This window comes from Arachis ipaensis, chromosome B3, assembly GCF_059453495.1.
Source record: "Arachis ipaensis isolate K30076 ecotype BB chromosome B3, ASM5945349v1, whole genome shotgun sequence".
In the NCBI taxonomy this organism is placed as follows: domain Eukaryota; kingdom Viridiplantae; phylum Streptophyta; class Magnoliopsida; order Fabales; family Fabaceae; genus Arachis; species Arachis ipaensis.
Window position 1 is genome coordinate 124,655,590 of NC_142438.1, and position 19,569 is coordinate 124,675,158.

The window sequence follows — 19,569 nt, forward strand, 5'->3', positions numbered from 1 at the left end:
TAGATTTCTACAACAAAAAAGATTTCTCTTTGTCCAAAATGTCATCTAGCTCTCTATTAAGTTTTTGCTCTAGTTCTTCAAGATAGGAATTCCTTCCGTAGCTATTGCTTCTTTGAATTCCTTCAATTCTATTAAGAAGTCTCCTTTTCATTTTGAAAATGTTGCCAAAACTGTTCTTGTTCCATTCTTGGAGGTCCTCCTTGAGCTTATTGAGGGCACTGCAAAGCGAGGCCTGATTGTTCCAACTGTCGTTAAAACAGTTCTAAAATTCTGGGTGAAGAGTCCACATAGCCTCAGACCTAAAGGGTTTGTTGTTGGCTATATGTGTAACTCTCTCTGTTTTAATTAGCAGCGGGTGGTGATCTGATCTTCTTCTCGTTAGCACTTCGACAGTAGCATCGTGAAATCTCGTTCTCCACTGATTATTAGCAAGACCTCTATCTAGTCTCTTAAAGACCCTCTCTTGTCCCTCCCATTGGAGTCCTCTCCATGTGAACCAGGAGCTGATGAAACCGAGATCAATTAGCCCACTTTCATTGATCCAACTAGCAAACCGGTTACAACCATTAAGGTCAATAGCCGCTCCACCTTTTTTCTCTGAGCTGTCCTTGGTCTCATTGAAGTCCCCTGCTATTAGCCATTCGCCTCTCATAGTGTTGGCTATATCCAGAAGCTTTTGCTAGATCAATCTCCTCATTTGATAGTGTGGAATAGCATAAACCGCAGTAAAGAACCATTCTTTCTTTCCATCTTCTTGTATTTTAGTGTGAATAAATTGTGCATGAGATTCCACTATGCTAATATTCAGGTCCGCTCTGTTCCAGCAAATCCAGATCCCTCCTGCAAAATCCTGGGCTTCTTCCCAAATATAGTTGTTATATCCAATTTGTCTAATAATATTCTTTGCATTCTCTCTACTGCATTTAGTTTCTAGCAAGATAGAAATATCTGGCTTGTGTTGTCTGATTATTTCTTTAAACGTTCTTCTAAAAGCACTACTTGCTGCACCCCTAACATTCCAAATTAAACTAATCATTAAAAAGATCGAAAAAAAAAGTAAAAAACCAAACAAAAATTTTTAAAGCACAGGAAGCCCAACACCTGGCAACCTAATTCAATTATCATCTATTTTGGTGTCTGCAAGAGCACTGATGTGGGGAGTAGTGAAGTCTACCCCCTCCAGCGGTCTTATATTCGGGTCTTATGTATCTTCCTCCATTTCCATGAGAGCTGGACTATTTTTCTTTGTATTATCTAAGTCAGGTGGTCTTCCATTGGTTGGGGTGTTTTGATTTGATAATTCAATGCCTTCGTCCATAGTGCATTGGGTAGAATCAACTTTCTCAATCCAATTTTCTTCATGATGTTGTCCCTCTTCTTGTTGTTTGGTCATGCTTCTGCTTCCATTTCCTTTTCCTCCCTTTTCCTTATGTTCTGTGTTGAGTGTATGTCGTTGCTGTTCAACATTGTTGGCTCCCCCTATGGCTTTTCCTTCCCGATTCTCTCTTTGTGTTTCAGGTTTATTTTGCTGAATCTTAACCCTCTTCTCTTTTGCATTGTCTTTCTTTCCTTTTTCCTTCTCTTTTTTCCCCTCTGATTTTTCCCCATTTTCACCTTTAGTTATCTCTTCATTCACTTCCTTAATATGCAGCACACTATATCTGCTCTTATTTTCTATCTTTGTACTTGTTTCTTTTGTCTTGCTGGATCCTGTCTCTTGGCCTTTTCTTCCTTTTTTTGGTCTTTGGACAACCATCCAATCACCAAAATTTATTTGACTTTCTTGCAAAATTTGCTTTCCTTTATCCAGCTTCTTTTCGTCTTCCTTATTATCCCTTTTATCACTCATTTGATTTTCCTCTGGTAACTCCTTCCCCTTCTCTCCTTGAACACTTGGCACATTGTTCTGGAATTCTTTAAAGGACAGAGCTTTTGATCATGATCTATCCGTCCACAAGAAAAATAGAAGATGTATCCCTTCATATTCCACCCTATACTCCCTTCCGTTGATTAGGTACTTCCCCATAAGTGGCTTGGTTAGGTCCACTTCTACGCACATTCTCGCAAACTTTCTTCTGCTTAGTTCTGCTATATTGCTATCCACTTTTATTGTTCTCCCAACTAAATTTCCAATCTTCCTTAGCACCATTCTGTCATACAGTTTAATGGGGAGTCCCAGTAGTCTAATCTAAGCAGTTACCTTGTCTATACTTGCTGTCAGGGGATTGAAGTTTGGTTCCCACATTCTCACTGAGAGGTAATGATCATAAATCTTCCAAGATCCTTCTAGCAAGGCAAAGTTAAAATCTTCCATCGAATAGAACTTTACTAGGTAGTATTCCTGTTCTAAGTCTATCACATCAATGCATCCTTTCCTACCCCACATAGTTTCTAGCCGTCTCTTCATTGCTGCGTATCCAACCTTCTTTCCTAATAACTTTACAATGAGTGTATTCCACCATGGCTTCCATAGTCTTCGTTCTGTTGTCTCATTTATGATTATATTGTAGAGACCTTCCTTAACTGTCTCTACTCTTATCTCTGGGCTGGTCTCCTATTCTGTTTTCTGCACATTTTCTGACCCTTCTACTCCTTCTTCTTCTGATGACATGGAGTCATCTTCCAAATTATTTTTTGTTGGTCCATTCTTTACAGTTTGTGTAAACGATCTTTGTCTAACCTGGTCCTTCTTTCCACCTAAGTCTTCGACCATCCACTCCTCTTCCCTGGGAGTAAGTAGTTGAACCCCTGTAAAGCCTCCTTCATTTGTTCTTACTTTTTTCTTCTTCCTTGCAGGGTTTCTCTTTCCTTCATCGCTGGAGGATGCTCTTGGGTAGCTCCTCCTGGATCTCCAGGGTCGCCGGTGCCGGACATCAAGAACGAAATGGAAAAAGCACTCACACACAAACTCACTTCGGATAGAAAAACTAGCCGTTGCTCTATTTTTTTAAATAAATAAATGAAGAGGATCCATTCCCTATTAGTATCCAATTTAGTCAGCCCAATAACTTTATGCGTTTTGGTGTGAAGTCTTAATATTTAAAATAATTTTTTTTGTGTTTGTAACAAAAATTAAAACAAGCAAGAACACAACACCAAAAAATTACACCGCAGAATTTTTTAACAAAATTTGCTTGAAATTATCACGTGGTTGAATTCACATCGGTTGAGAATAAATATTCTTAATCTTTATTTTAGTTAGACAATCAATAACAACATTGATTTATCTTTTAACGCAAATGAATAACATTTTTGAGTTCTTACTTAACAATTTTATAATCTTTTTGATAATATTCATATTATCATCTATAACATAATTGATAATATTTTTCAACAAAAATACACTTTTATAAAATCAGGTTCACAAATTAGAGAATCACAACCAACTTCTCACGCAATCATAAGACCATTTCAGACTGCCAATAGTTCATTCCTAAAAACTGAATCAAACGATAGATGTCCTGAACTAACTAACACTCAGATGCCATAATAATCACAGATAATGCACCCAAAGTCCATTACAAGAGAGTCCGGGAGAACATTAGCATCACAGTGACCTTAAGGACATTTTGGGGAGGTGGCTTCCAAAAAAATTCTGTAATGCATAATCCAAAAAATTTCTATCCTATTTCACCCTTTTCAACTCATTCGCCAAGGCTCTCGCAAGGCAAGAAATTTTTCTCTTAGGCCATGGTTCATTCAGGTTGAAAAAATTATTATATTTATTTCGCTAAATCTACCAAATCTCAACAGTTTTTACTTTCTCTTTACTATTAATGACGCTAGTAATCCAGGATCGAAAATCAGAAATATTAGCACATTCAACAATAGAAAGATCTAAAGAATTTCATATATCACGAGCAGTGAAATAATTTCGAAGGCAATATAACACAGATTCAAGATTATTACCACATTTATTACAAAGGTCACTCACCGCTAAACCCCTTTTATGATGGAAGACATTAGTGGGAATGGTATCATGAAGCGCAAGCCAAAAGAAAAATTTGACCTTTTTTGAAATGAAAAACTTCCATAGCCGCATCTAATTCCCGTCATCTTTCCATTGAAATTTAATATGTGCAAACCAATTGTACCAGCTTTTGGTAGTATATCCTTTCAAAGCAGTCAGTTTTCAAATCCAACCCCATTTGTTCACGCTCCTTTCAGGAGGAGGAATAGTACCCCAAAAGGATTTAATATCTTTGGAAATTAGAGTAGACAAGTTTCTAAAATTTCAAGTTTCATCATAGTAAACATTATCTAACTTGAACAATAAATCAGAAACATGAACAAACAGGAGAAAATTTGTAAGAATACCTAAAAGACTCCAAGGATCATACCACAAAGATTGAAGAAAACTCCCGGTATATCATCCAAGACCCTTTTTGATAATTATATAGAATTTGGAGATGTTTTTCCACACAAAATTAAGAACCATATTTAGTCGATCCCCAATTCCTGTTTTGCTTCAAATATTTATGAAAAAGAAGTTGCACCCACAACCACTCCTTGTGCTTCATCAACATTTGCCAAATCAATTTACCAATAAGCGCCATATTAGTATTGCGAATCTCTAACTTTAAACCTTCCTAGATTCTTGTGAGCCACAACTTTCTCTCACTTTACTAAAGAAAGACCTCTGCCATCCGCATTACCTTTCCACAAGAATTGACGCATCATGAAGTCAATCTTGTCATGATAAGAAGGAAAAAGGAAAGTTTGCATTATTTGATAGACCGAAATTGAAGATAGAACCGATTTTACCAAACACAATCTCTCGACCTTGTTTAGCATGCGTCCTTTTCAACTAGCCAATCTAGCACAAATTTTCTTAATTGCCTTTTGAACCATCTTTCGTGCAGCTCTATCATGATCAATATTCATTTCCCAAATATCTTTTCAAATGTTGAGTAAAGTGAATGCTGGACACACTAGATAAAATATCCTTCCTTCTCTGAGAAATATTTTTAGAACATTGAGCTTTCGACTTAGATAAATTCACCTTAAACCCATATGCCTTTGTAAAGATGTTCAAAGTTTCCATAACTATTTCAACTTGATTATTGGTGGTCTTACAAAAGAGAAACAAATTGTCAGTAAACATAAGATGAGATACTCTAGACCCTCCTTTAGAAACAGCGATCGAAATTCAAGAACCACTAGAGACAAGGTGAGAAATAAGACAAGCAAGTCTTTCCATGTAAATAACAAAAAGGTATGGCGACATTGAATCTCCTTGTCTCAGACTTCTTAGAGGCTTAAAATTTTGAAGCTTTTTCCCATTTCTTAGAATGGACAAGGAAGAAGAGTAGACACAACACATGATAAGTCTGACAGCTGAAAATCCAAAACTCTTCAAAGAATGTTTTAAAAAACGCCAATCAATTCTATTGTAAGTTTTCTCAAGATCAATCTTAAAAGAAATTATTCTATTTTTGGACTTTGTTTTCCGCATGAAATGAAGAATTTCTTGAGCAATAATAATGTTCTCACTAATTTCTCTTTCAAAAATAAATCCGTCTTGCAATGGGCCAATCACCTCAGAAGTCAGAAAGAAACGAGTCAAATCGGTTCATCAAAACTTTAGTGACAATTTTATAGATAACATTACATAAGCTAATTTGCCTAAAATCCTTCGTATTCGTCAGATTATCCATCTTTAAAATAAGAACAATTAAAAGCTCAAAAAAATTATCATTAATATAACTTCCTACAAAAGTTTGCCTCACAATCTTTCACACATCGATCCTCACTACATCCCAATATCTTAAACAGTTTATTCTATAAGAATAATGTTAAGAAATTAATATTAATTACAGTCTATTTTAATTAATATTATACTAAATTATTAAATAAATTGAATATAAAATATATTTTTTGTTAAATTTAACTTTTATTTTTTTGAATTTTAATTAAATTTTAAATATTTTTATTTTTAAAAATTTTAAATATCTTTTTATATTAAATATTAACTATAATGTTCATTATGTAATGTTGGCTCCTAAAGTTCTCTAAATCTAAAATTGCCTTTATAAATTAAAAAGATTTAGGGTGTGTTTGGCAAACGCGTTGAGGAGGAAAGAAGCACGTTTGAGTCTCTTGAAAGTTTCACTTTTGTGTTTGGCAACTTTTATTCTTCTGAACGCAGAAGTGATTCTGCCTTTAAACGTAAGTTCAGGAGAAGCTAAAATTTGTAGCTTTCTGCGTTTCACGTTCATGGTGGCTGATTATCTTAGAAAATTAGATGGAAATTTTATTTCTTTTTTACCAATCATATCCTTCATCTTCTTCTATACAAAGGATACTAGTAACTATTACCATCACAGTTTTCTATAGTTCTTCCTACTTGTTCTTAGTTCCAATCTTTTTTCATCAAAATGGTTCAAATATGTTTCAATCACTAGCAAAGTGAATATTTTAATTTTTTTTATTATTTTTAGTACTAACTTTCATATTTTAATTTTTATATTTTTTATTGTATTTTATATTTATAGAATAAATATTTTTATATTATTTGTGTAGTATTCTAATTTATCATGTTATATTTTTATATGAGTTTTTTTTATCATTTACTATATTATTTTTTATATGTATATTTTTTATGAAATTTTTTTATTTTTGTTTGACTTTGTTCATGTGATTTTTATTTATTTTATTGTATTTTTTTTATTCATTGACAAATGTTGTTGATTTTTTTATTATGCTCTAATTTTTAGATATTTTGTTAATTTTATGATATTTTTATTATTATTTGTTCATATGAATTCTTTTTTTTTTCTATCCTCATTTACTGCATTGTATTTATATTGTGTATGAAATTTTTTTATTTTTTATTTAATTTTATTCATATGAATTTTATTTACCTTTTATTGTATTTTTTTTGTTCATATGATATATGTTGTTGGTTTTATGATATTTTTATTATTTCTTATCTGTATCAATTTTTTTTTATTTTTGATGTATTTTATTTTTGTTTTGTATTAATTTTTTTATTTTTTATTCTGATTTTATAAAATTTGTAATTGTAATTATTATATACTACATCTATTATCAAAATTTTATAATATAAATTATGATCTTATAAAAAAAAAGACAAAATAAATAAAAACTAATTATAAGTAACAATAGAGTCATAGATAATGAAAAATAGTTGATACAATAAAGGAAATGGATTATAGTCCAAAATAATACTAAATTAAAGAGTACTGACCGTACTAAAAAAAATTATAGAATATTTTTTTTTGTTTAATATTATAAAATTTATAGTACTCTTTTCCATATTTTTATTTTTTATTGTATTTATTTTATTTATATGATAAATATTTTTTATATTATTTTTGTTAGCGTTTTGATTTTGCATGTATATAAAAAAATTTATTTAAATTGATGTCTCTTTTGGTAATTTTTCATCTAAAAGTGATTTTGAGTAGTATAATCCAAACAACATTTATTTTACTATAATCAATTTTGATATAAAGATTGCCAAACATAAATCACGTTAACACAAACTTACTTTTCATCAAAATCAATTTTGCAAAATCAATTTTATGCAAACTCCCGTTTGCAAACTGTAATCCAAACACACACTTAGAAGTTTGCCCCGACGACCCTAACTTCGCAGCAACCTCGTAGAGACGAAAGGGTGGTACCACGTAATTGTATGGACGCTCTCAAAATCCCGTTAATGCTTTAATTTCTCCATTAATCCTTTGCTTCTTTGATGAGGAAAGTAGAGCAAGAAATACGGAGAAGGAGCTTTAGTAGCCTTACTGCATTGGATATTTGGAAGGTTCTTCTATTTACTGTCTTGGATCATCATCATTCTTTAGCTCATTATCAATTTGTTATCTATTTCTATCTGTTTATTTGGATTTGGGACAAGAGGAGATATAGATGCTGGGTTGATGGTTACATGAAAATAATTTTATATCCAAACTTGATCGTTTTGTGAGTTTGAAGCTGCTAGTCATCCATGGAGTCCTTCCACAGTTTCTCTTGCAAGGCCGATAAAAAAAATATTAAGAGTCTTAATTTATTTTTTAAGATATTGACAAATAATAAATTATTATTTTTTAAATAAAAAACAAGTTAAGATTTTCAACTAGACAACATAAGTTATTATTTTTAGTTAATAATTAATTAACAATATTTAAAAATATTAGTTAAAAATATGATAAAAGATTGCTAAGCTAAAAATGTTAGATTGGTGGTTAAATTGTATCTGGTAGACACTATCGTAATTCCATCTATAGAGTAAAATTCACAAATATTTATAGAAATTATTCATCTTCATCCTCCTTCCTCTTGTCTTTAATATAATCATCAATCATCTAGAAATTAAAAGACATCGTATTGCAAATATGGTAAAGGAGATCCTTTCTTCCTTTTTCGTGGTTGCTCCAACATGTGCTTGTTGATGGCATGAAGAAGGAACATGGCGGTGACGCTATGGTTAAAAATTGGAACTCGCTGTAGTGGAAAAAATGCGGAAGAACTTGGTTACATAGGTGTAGCTATTAAGAGTGGCATATCCACTTCAATAAATTTTTTGAAGTTGGAAAATAAACCAGCGTCTAACCTTCATTATACCTGGTCAAAATCTTGAGCATGGAAATTAAACGAACCTTAATTTGATTGTGATATCTTTCATGGGGAAATAAGATTATTTTGAGAAGTCATAATGAAAATTTTCAAAACGCAAAATATAGGTGCGTGCATTAAAAACCCCAAAACTTGTTCATTGGACCAAATCCCATGCCAACTATATTATAGAAAAGTTTTAATGTTATCTTTTATAGAGTCAAAACGATATTTACTCCATAAAATTAAAAAGCAGGCAACGATAAATGTCACGCCAATTTTAATTTTAATATATATTTTAAAAGTAAAACTCAACTAATCAAATTATTCTAGCATGCATGCACAGTTCCAATAATCCCAATCCCTATGGGTAGTGAATCTTATTTGTAGTTTTCTAATTTATTTCTACCACCTAGGTATTCAATTTGGCTGCGTAATTGTTTGCTTGTTATGAAATGGTCCCTACTCTCATAACTTGTGGGTACCATCAATGTCTTTTGGGACCAGCCACCTTACTGCCGCAACAATAACTAGGCCACCCTTTGACATATTATTTGTACTCAATACATGATATTTTAGTTTTATCTTAACTTTATAATACAAAAACAATAGATAGAACAAAATATCATTTAAGCTTTAACCATTATACAGCAATTAATCACACTCATGAGTACTTTTTGAGTTATACCTTAACAAAATAAAATATATTATAAAAAGTCAATTATCAAAATAATTTTTTTATATATTTTTATATATTATTTATATAAATTTAATAGTTTCTTATATATATATATATATATATATATTCAAATATATATCTAATAGAAAACAACTTGATCAGAAAAATAACTACAAATAAAATTCATTATCCACAGGGATATATATATATAGAAAGAGAGATATAGAGTTGATAAGAAATAAAATAAAAATTTTATAATAGAACGACTTGTGTACACCAGATAATTATTTTAATTATAATAACAAAACATAGTTCACAAATTTATTAAACATAATTATTGCTGGCAAAACATTTTATTCTCCCACTTAATAGTTACTACGTACTAAGTTGGTGTACACCAGAATATTACACATAGATTATAATGGCAATGAAGCTAGTAATTAGAAGGCTTGCCAGCAATGAACCATGGGATGAAACCTTGGAGAGTCGAGACATCAGCTCTATAATGTTTTTGTGTGAATTCATACAAATCAGACCATGTGAAATCTGGGTACTTCCTTTCTTCATCGCTGCTACATAGCTTTTTTGTTGGTTTCACTGTTTTGTCTTCTTTTGGGTTCACAAAATAAACCAATGACTTCCTCTCCACCTCTCTGTTTACCAATGCCCTGTGTAGACAACTCTTGTATTTCCCATTTGACAATGCCTACTCACACAATCCAATAATACATTATCATTTTATTCATTTATATATATGAAATTAAGAGTGCATATTATTTTTTTTCATTTATTGCTTTGCGACAAATGCATGCATTCGGTGCTTGTCTCATCACAAGTCATTTCACTTGCATGTGATAAATGAAGACATTATCTATACCAAGAGAGAAAAGTAAAGGGAAGCAAAAAAGAAAAGAACCTATTGAATGTTCTAATTTTAACTGGTTTTCCATATTTAGAAGTTACCATATATGTAGGAACAACAAATAAATATAAGAAATATTTATTGCTGAAATTTAAAGTATATTTTACTTCTTTTTGAACGATGAGGATGCAATTTTTAAATCAATTTTAGTATTAATAAAAAAGCTTTTTATTAATACTAAATATTTCTTAAAAAAATCAATTGCATGCATATAATTACGCATAGTCTATGAGCGACTACATTATTGAGTCCTCTTACTCAAACATATAGTACTCTACAACCTACAGTATAATAAAGATTGACCGTATTATTGTTATGATTATGATACTGTAATGAGGTAATAGCAAAGAAAAATGATGAAATTAGTAAAGTAACATACCATAAAAGTGTCACCAATATTAATGACAAATGCATCAAGTCTTGGTCGAACAGCAAACCATTTGTTGTCAAGATAAACTTCTAAGCCACCAACTTGGTCTTGATGAAGAACAGTCAATGAAGTTGGATCACTGTGCGGACCAGTCCCAAGTGTGAGGCTTGAGTTGTTGCAAGGAGGGTAAGAGTTGCATCTCATTATTGACTCACCATCTTCAAAAAATGTCTTAAAATACAAACGATCAAGGCCAAGACTAATGGCCAAAAGCTCCATGATTGCAAAAGACAACTCCTTCATTGCGTCACAGTATTTCTGATACACGATCCTATACCAAAATGAGATGCAATTAACATTATTTAAGAAATAGTATTTGTTGAATAATCTAGATAATACTCTTGTTGCTAGAGAGACTATGATGAATTATTGGTCGTGTATTGTATTGGATTCGAACGAGACAAAGATGACATCATTAATTTAAAAACAACGGGTTGTCCTTGTAATTTTTTACACCTTTTTGCGGGTCCTCTTGACAAAACTAGGATAATACGCTTTTTTTAAGCCCTGAAAGCTAATTTAAATAATCTACATCAACTAAGTCTGACCTAAGTTATAAATCAAACGGGCTTAATTTAAATAATCTTTCATGTCCTTTGGTTTCCATTAAAAGATAGATATTTACCAAAATTCTCTTAATTATTTTTTTTACATCTTCTTAATTGTTTGAAAAGATAGATATCTATTGTTTGAAAACTAAAATGAATATAAAATATATATTGATATACACATCATAGTTTGGTATGCTAAATCTTTATTCTTAGCATATATTATAGTTTTGTTTGTTAAGACCAAATTAAAAAATAATTCTAATTAATTAATTAAACAGATAAATTAAGTACAAATTAAAAATAAATTAAACTACACATTTATTTATCTACAAATATATTAGTAATTATTTTAATAGTTATTTCAATATATAAATAGTATTTTTGAAAAATAATTTAAAAAATTCTTATTATTATTAATTTTAAAATAATTAAACCGATTAATGCAAAACTTATTATTAGTATGCATGGATTAAGAAATTATATACAGCATACCCAGAGCTACGAAGATCCTGACCGAAGAGAGAAATGAAGTAGTGAAGAATCTGCGAGTGAGAGGGATCGATGTGAGCATATTTGAAAGAGAAGCACTCCTTCCATGGCAACTTGCTTGAATATCGATCTGCATGTGCTCCGGAGTAGCCGGACACAGCACCGGGCTGCCTTCGAGCAGCTAATTTCCGCTCCAGAGGAAGCCCAAATATGGTGTCAACCTCTTGGTAAGCGGCATCGATTAACTCCTGATCGACGCCATGGTTAGTTACTTGGAAGAAACCGTGCTTGACACAAGCCTCCCTCACGAGCTGGGCTGCGTGAGCTATGGCTTCGTGGTCCTCGCTCTTGAGGACTGCCAAGTCGACGAGAGGCTCGTTGAGCTCCTCGTCTGCAGTGATAATTAAATCGTTAGATGGCCAGAGGAATTCTTTGGGGATTTCCGACGCATTTCGCATCATGGTTGAGTCGAAAATAAGAGCTCCATTTTCGTCTTTTAGAACCTTGGGTGGCTGAGCGTGTCCGAGGGTTGGCGTTGCTGATTCCATTGGGTTGGGAATTAGGAATTGAAACTCGGAAAGAGGTATAAAGACTAGAAAGAGAAAATGACAGATGTAGGTATTGCAGAAAGAAGTCTATAAACACACGTATATATAGAGATATTCTAGCGGGAGATAATTATTTTCCTTTTGCTATGTAGGAATTAATTTTTAACCAGTGAATAATTTTATTTATTTTAGACGTAAATATTTATGGGACTGTATATTATAAAATTTTATTTATGGGACTATATATCATAAAATTTTATTTAAAATTTAATATGAGATTTTTTACTTCAATATTTATTTTATTTTAATTTAAATTTTAATTATTTTTTAATTATTTCTAAAGTTAAACAAAATTGTGAATGAGAAATTTAAAAATTTTGTACATTTAGATTGAAGAAAAGAACTTACCTTAAATTGATCTAGATATATTTTTTACCAAATGAATATGAAGATAATAAAAAAATAAAATAATAAAATATAGAAGTACAATTGAGTACATCTAATTGATTTGAGTATATTTTGATTGAATTTTTGTTACAACGCTACAATAATAAATATTATAACATTTATTTAATAAATTTAATAGATTATAAAAATAGCAGTATATCACTTTTTTTTTTCAAAATGATTCAGTCTCTAGTATTTTAAAAATAAATTTAATACAAATTCTAATTTCGAATTATTTCAATGTAAAGGTAAAAAATAATATTTAAAGTTGATTCATTCGAGTGGATCTCTTATAATTTATAATTTAATATGCATAATTAAAGTTTTATTATTTAAAATAAATAAAATAATTTAAAAAAAATAGTTAATATTAGTAAAAAAAATAGTTTTCTAGTTTCACTTTTTCTGTATATAGCTTTTTCTTTTTTATTTATATTCTTTCATCTTTCATGTTTTATATTTTTAAAGATTTGAAATTTTGTATTTTAAGTGTACATAATTATTATTAATAATTGATTTTAAATTTTTATTGTAAAAAATAAGCCAAAAACAATAAATTTTATATATTTTTTTGATAAAAATTATTTTATAATTTTAATAAGTCTAAAACACAAATTAATTAAGAGGAAGTCTATAAGCCAATTTTCCATAATCAACTTTAATCAAATCTTTTTAAATAATTTTTTTATACTTATTCTTTTATCTGTATTTATCAAAATTTGGCTTTAATTTTAAACACATATATTATTAATTACTCTTGTGACTTTCAATAAAATCATCTTATTTTCAGAGATTTGTTCGGGATGTGATTTTAGATATTTTTTGGAATGATAATATAAATTAAAAATAAAATAAAAAATAGTTAATATTATAAATAATTAATTCTATCTCTTTACACTATTAATTAAACTCTTTTCCAACTTTCAACTTTTTTTTTCAACTCTAGTTATTTATTATAAAAATTTATGCTAATTCCAAAAAAATGAGTCAATCTGTGCAGACAAAATAAGAATACATATTATATTTTAGACTTATGAGACCAGAATTATAATATAAAATAAATGTTATTTACTGGCATTTCTTAAAATTAAATAGAAAGTTAATAGTTCGCTTAGCATAAAATTCTAAGAGAAAGATAAATCAAATACTTTTGCTAACATTATGATCTATCCGGTTTATATAAAAATTAATTTGAAGAAAATGAAATCTTAAAACAACATTTATTTTGGGTGATCTTTTATTTACTTGTAAAACAAGCTGAAAAGGTGTATAAATTACTCTTCTCATATTAAGTGTCTTTTTATTTTTGTTATACAAATTAAGTATTATTTTCTAATTTTAAGAAAAATTGTTAATTAGTTTTTATTTATTATATCATCTATTATTAAATAGAAAAAATTTAAAAAGTAAATAATTAATGGAGAGTGAAAATAATACTAAAGATATTTTTTATTACTGATTTGTTTGGTAAACCTTAATGATTATTTTAATAGTTATGCGTGCATAACTAAAGAGACATTTAATATAAAATGGAAGGAGTAAATTGTATGTTAGTTATCATGAGCTCCGATCTAAACTAAAGGATACATATTAAAGGTAATATTTATAAAAAAAAATTTAATTTTGTATTTTGATAAAGACTCAACTTTATATTTTTTAATAAAAATTTTTATAATAACTTTAACTTGTATTGGACATGTATTAGCTAAATTCAATAGTTAAATTTAAGAGGAAAGTGTAGATAAGTTTTTGCTTTTGAAAAAAAAAAATAGAATAAGAAAACAAGCAAGTTTTTGCTTTTTTTTTTTTTAAATAGGCTAGGAAGTGACTTGTTTTTACCAAAAAAAAAGTGAACATTTATTATTAGTAGTATTTATAATCATCAATGTTTTATAAATTTTTTAAAAAGACAATCTAATGTTTTACTATTAAATAAATAAATTAAACTAATATATATTCACAAAAACACATTATAAAATATTACCTTAGCTTCAATTAAATATAAAATATTTATATTTAAATACCGAATATTTTTTTAACTATTAACATTATTATCTTTTTAACTAAAAATATTAATTTATTATTTAGAATATTACTTAACACATATTATCAAAATGTAAAATCACTAATTAATTAGTTATTTAGAAATAATTATATAATATAATTTCTTTTATCCAAATAAGTACTACCACGGTCATAATTTCATTAAAAAATATTTATAAATTTGTCATATTCAAATATTTCCTTTTTCACATACAAACTATTTTCATGCTTTTGTTCTTACTTCTAAAGAAATATTTTTATTAACAGCCAAAAAATGAATTTATAGAAATATGTAAAAAAAAAAAGAAAAAAGAAAAGAAGATATAGATATGGTGTTGTTGTAAATGTTAAGAAGAGAGTCAGGGGCTAGGACAAGCAGAGACACCCATTAAATTGCTTTGGTCTCTTTCTGATTCTGAAGACAAATATTGAAGATAAAGATTTCTTTGCAGCAAGCAGTATACTCAATCCATTGTTTCTCCCTTTTGTTGTCTCATCTATGCATTAGGGTTAAATTGTATATTCCTCAAGGGTCCCATTTCAGATTCTTATCTATACAATAGTTGTTAACCTGTTATTACTTATTTTATCTCCATCCTAATGTATTAATTTTCCAAAATGACAAATGGTTTAGAATGGAAAAAGTAAAAGGTATTCTTATTATTTTATAAATTAAAAAATCGAAAATATTTGATAACAAAAAAAATAAATAAAAAATAGTTAGACTTTATTTTATTTAATATTTATTAATTAATATAAATATTAAATAAAATAAATTATAATTATTTTTGTTTATTTAATATTATCAAAAAAAATATAAAAAAATTTGCTAACGGATAAAGTTTGTAATGAATTTCACTCTACGAATAAACACGTTAAATGAATTGGTAAATTACAAGCCGCTGAATATTGCAACTTCCAATTAATCAACACTCTCCAAATAATCTAATCCCAATACATGTTTCTATTTCCACAGTTGAGAGTAATGTTTTTTAATGGTTTTTCTCTAAATCCCGATAGTAAGGTACATTCGAATAGAATCGTTTTCAGTTTAAAATTCAACGGATCTCGTAAATTAATTTCGTTGATGTGAGTGATAGTGACATTTAGATGAGCATGGCACAGACGTGGAGATGGGACTTGGGAGAACTAACAATGATCTTCCTTCCCCATGTATGACTAATACTAACGGCGCATTGAACCTAAATTTGACCAAATTCAATTTCCGGATTCCAATTTGCTTCGTTTGAATTAGGGAGGGGTTTTAAAGGCAGGTCTATTTTGATTCGATCGAAAAGCGGTTCCAAATAAATTAGATTAAATTGAGTTAATTCAATACAAAAATAGTATGCGAAGATTTTTTTTTTATTTTGATAATTTTTAATAAATAAAAAAAATAAAAAAAAATTATGTACTCTTTATATATTTTTATTATAATGAATTATCATTAATATTAAACTAATAAAAAAATAATCTAAATAACAGTAAATATAAATTTATAAATGTTATATATTAAAATAATAAAATTTTATTTTTAAAACTTAAATTTTATTTGTTATATCGTATTCATATCAAAATAAATAATTTTAAAATAAAATTAAATAATATCGTATAATATAAAAAATATTAATTAAAATATAAAATATAATATTTTTTTTGGTGACTAAAATATAAAATATAATATAATATTATTAATTTTACTCTAAAATATATTTTTATAATAAAAAGCGATTTCAGATCGAGAGATCTAAAACCTAACTAGAACTCGACCCGAAAATAACAATAAATAAAAATAATAAATTTAAATCCGACAAAATAAATCGTGAATCTAAATCTTAAACATTCTTAATTTCAATAATAAGATATTGGGTCTAATTATGTGCTGATAAGAGCACAAATTAAAGTTATTATAGGTAAAAAAATTTTAATTTTTTATTTTAATAAATATAATAATTATATTAAAAATTAAATTTTATATATTTTTTAAAATATTATTTTATTAATAATTTTAATATATAGCTTTTATTAATAATTTTTTAATTGTTTCGTTGAAAGAAAGTAGAAAAAAATTAAATAAATTTTTATTTTTTTCAGATATATTTAGATGAATAAAAAATAAAAAAAACATTATAAAAAATAATTTTACTCTTGTATGATAGAATATATTAAAAAAAAAAATAATATTAAAATAAGATGATAGGTCAAATTTTCCATTATTTTTTCATCCAACATTAGAGGAAAAAATTTTTTGATAGGTTCCACTAATTCTTTTATACTTATTTAACTTTTTCTTTTTAATTTTTCTCTTCGATTAATTATTTTTCTTTCAGTTAATTATTTTTTCTTTCAATTTTTTTTCCATTTTCTTTCTTTCTATTTTCTTCTTAAACAAACAAAAAAGAATAAATTCTCTCAATATTATTCTCCTCCATTTTTTAATTTGGTGCTATTACTATCCTTTTTTTTCTTTTTCTTTTAACTTAAAATTAAACGTATGAATACGAATTTTGTTAATAAATACTTTAAAAATTTTACTCAAGTTTTTTTATTTAACGCTTTTTAACTTCTTATCATTTTAGATAAAAAGTAACTCATGACCTCATAGTTGGTCCTCATACAATAAGGAGATGAACTCAAAACAATGTAATCTCATATTATATATACTTTTTTAAATATGTACACTCATATATGATCTTTAATTTAGTATTTTTCGTGATTCGTACTAACTTGAACATCAATTTTTTTTTAACTATACTCCTATTATAGGAATAACAAATTCAAAACATTAGAAACTCATAATAAGATATCACAACAATTTCATGTCTTCAGCCTACTTTTTTTATAATTTTTTTTTACGTAACTCTCGACTCAAAAGGTCATAAATTACATATATACACGCCAATTATAAAATTTTAATAATGAATATACAAATTTTAAATTTTAATGTATTTATTAAAATAAAAATTCAAAATTTTTTATTATTAATAATAATTTGAATATGTATCTTTAAAATAGATAATAGCTAAACCCATATATATACCCGCTATAAAAATATTCAGATTTCAAATTTTTTCGTCATTTATTTTCTATTTTCAAATTTTATGTAGACCTTTTAATTATGCTCGTTGAATGTGTGGAATAGTATAATTAAATAAAAAAAATACACTAGAGCAATCAAAAGTACATATAGTTAATTAACACATAAATATATCATTATTTGGCGAATGTTAATACGCTCCAAAAATATAAGGAGTGTTATACTTATATTAGATTCTAAAATTTAAATATTAAATTTTAAATTTTAAATTATATATTTTAAATCTGAATCATTGAGATGAAATATAATAAAAAAAAGCACTCCTTACTTAATTAGTAAGTGTTTAAGAATGATAGCATTGCAACATGATTCAGCTCTTTTTAAGTTTATTTTAGTTCAATTCATTTTATTAAACAGGCTAGACTTGAATTTTTTATAAAACTCATTAATTAAAAAAAAAAGCCATCATAGATTTTAAAATAAATTTATTAAGTTAATTCGTCAAAATATTATTTTTATAAAAATAAATTATTCTTATAAATTTTTAACTATTTGCTCATAAAAAATAAAAAAATAATAATTAATACTAATTAAGATTGTAATCTTTTTTTTCGTTGAAATAAAAAATTTATGTTTATAAATTATTGTTTCAAGCTCCCGGACACGCTGTTGACTGAGATTCATAGCATGCTCTCGCAATTTTGGTGGGGTAAAAAAGGCGCAGAACGAAGAATGGTTTGGATTAAATAGGACACAATGACGAGGCCAAAGAAAGATGGAGGGCTGGGGATCAAGGATCTAAGGGCGCAAAATTTGGCTTTATTGGGCAAGCAATGTTGGCGTCTAATGAAATACCCTAATTCTACTATATCAAGAATGCTCAAAGCTAAATATTTCAGATATACAAATTTCCTACATGCAGAGATAGGAAGTGTACCGTCGTGGGGTTGGAGAAGTGTTCTTGAAGGGCGCAAGGTGATCGAGAAAGGCTTGTTATGGAAAATAGGCTCTGGCACTAATGTTCGCATCTTCCATGACCCTTGGCTCCCACCACCAGTGCCCCTTAATGTCCCTCAAAATGCACTCACAATCCCGCCAAATATGCAAGTGTATTACGTTAGTGCGTTACTAAATCCTGATAGAAGTTGGAATAAAAATCTGATTGAGTCGATTTTTTCAGTTGATATATGCAATAAAATTTTTTCAATCAAACCAACAGACGAGGAGGATGAAGTTAATTGGTGCTGGACAAAATCTGGTATATATGAAGTTGGGTTAGGATACAAAATTGCTTATGGATTCTTTCATTCTCCTACTTCATTGAGGTCCCAGAACATACACAACAGAGTCTGGAATAGCATTTGGGAGTTGAAATTACCACATAAAATTAAGATTTTTCTATGGAAAAGTCTTCATGAAAAGCTTTCGGTGTTGCAACAAGTTCACAGCCGGTTCGCATCCACTCCTGCCACTTGTCCAAGATGCATGTTGAAGGCTGAATCAATTTCTCATGCTTTGTTCCAATGCCCCCTGTCTTCAATAATATGGAGCCTAAGCTTAATAACCCCTGACCTATGGATGAGAGAAGAAGAAACTTTTTTCAATTGGTGGCAACGAGTCTTATCCTGGGCAGCGGCTCAATTCGACGGTAGACAAAAGACCCTCCTCATAGCGGCGCTGTGTTGGAGCACTTGGAAAGCGAGGAATCGGTGTGTTTTTGAGAAGGTAATAAGCCCGCACCAGAGATAGTGAAAGAAGCTAGCAATTTAGTGCGTGAACTCGTGAACCATACCTGATAGATGCTACTTTTTCTTTACTCTTACTTTACTCTTCTTTAAACTCT

The 19,569-nt window shown here is 28.6% G+C and overlaps 2 protein-coding genes across 2 annotated transcripts; both read right to left on the minus strand.

Annotated features, from left to right (window-relative positions):
• Positions 1–262: 262 nt before the first annotated feature.
• LOC148572350 (uncharacterized) lies at positions 263–652 on the minus strand. The gene has a single exon (XM_088507465.1). It carries the CDS (start codon positions 650–652, stop codon positions 263–265), a length of 390 nt encoding a protein of 129 aa, XP_088363591.1.
• An 8,835-nt stretch (positions 653–9,487) lies between these two features.
• Positions 9,488–12,271, minus strand: LOC107630937 (gibberellin 20 oxidase 1-D). The gene is made up of 3 exons (XM_016334233.3): positions 11,655–12,271; positions 10,561–10,882; positions 9,488–9,965 (listed from the first exon to the last, which is right to left on the minus strand). Exons 1-3 carry the CDS (start codon positions 12,197–12,199, stop codon positions 9,693–9,695), a joined length of 1,140 nt encoding a protein of 379 aa, XP_016189719.1. The 5' UTR covers positions 12,200–12,271; the 3' UTR covers positions 9,488–9,692.
• Between the last annotated feature and the right edge of the window lie 7,298 nt (positions 12,272–19,569).

Bases quoted from the DNA above. Each gene is read 5' to 3' on its own strand.
- LOC148572350 (XM_088507465.1), bottom strand. From the start codon at position 652: ATGAGAGGCGAATGGCTAATAGCAGGGGACTTCAATGAGACCAAGGAC.
- LOC107630937 (XM_016334233.3), bottom strand. From the start codon at position 12,199: ATGGAATCAGCAACGCCAACCCTCGGACACGCTCAGCCACCCAAGGTT. The intron at 10,883-11,654 runs GTATGCTGTATA...ATTTTGGTATAG, and splicing joins CAGGATCTTCGTAGCTCTGG to GATCGTGTATCAGAAATACT. The intron at 9,966-10,560 runs GTATGTTACTTT...TTGTGTGAGTAG, and splicing joins ATATTGGTGACACTTTTATG to GCATTGTCAAATGGGAAATA.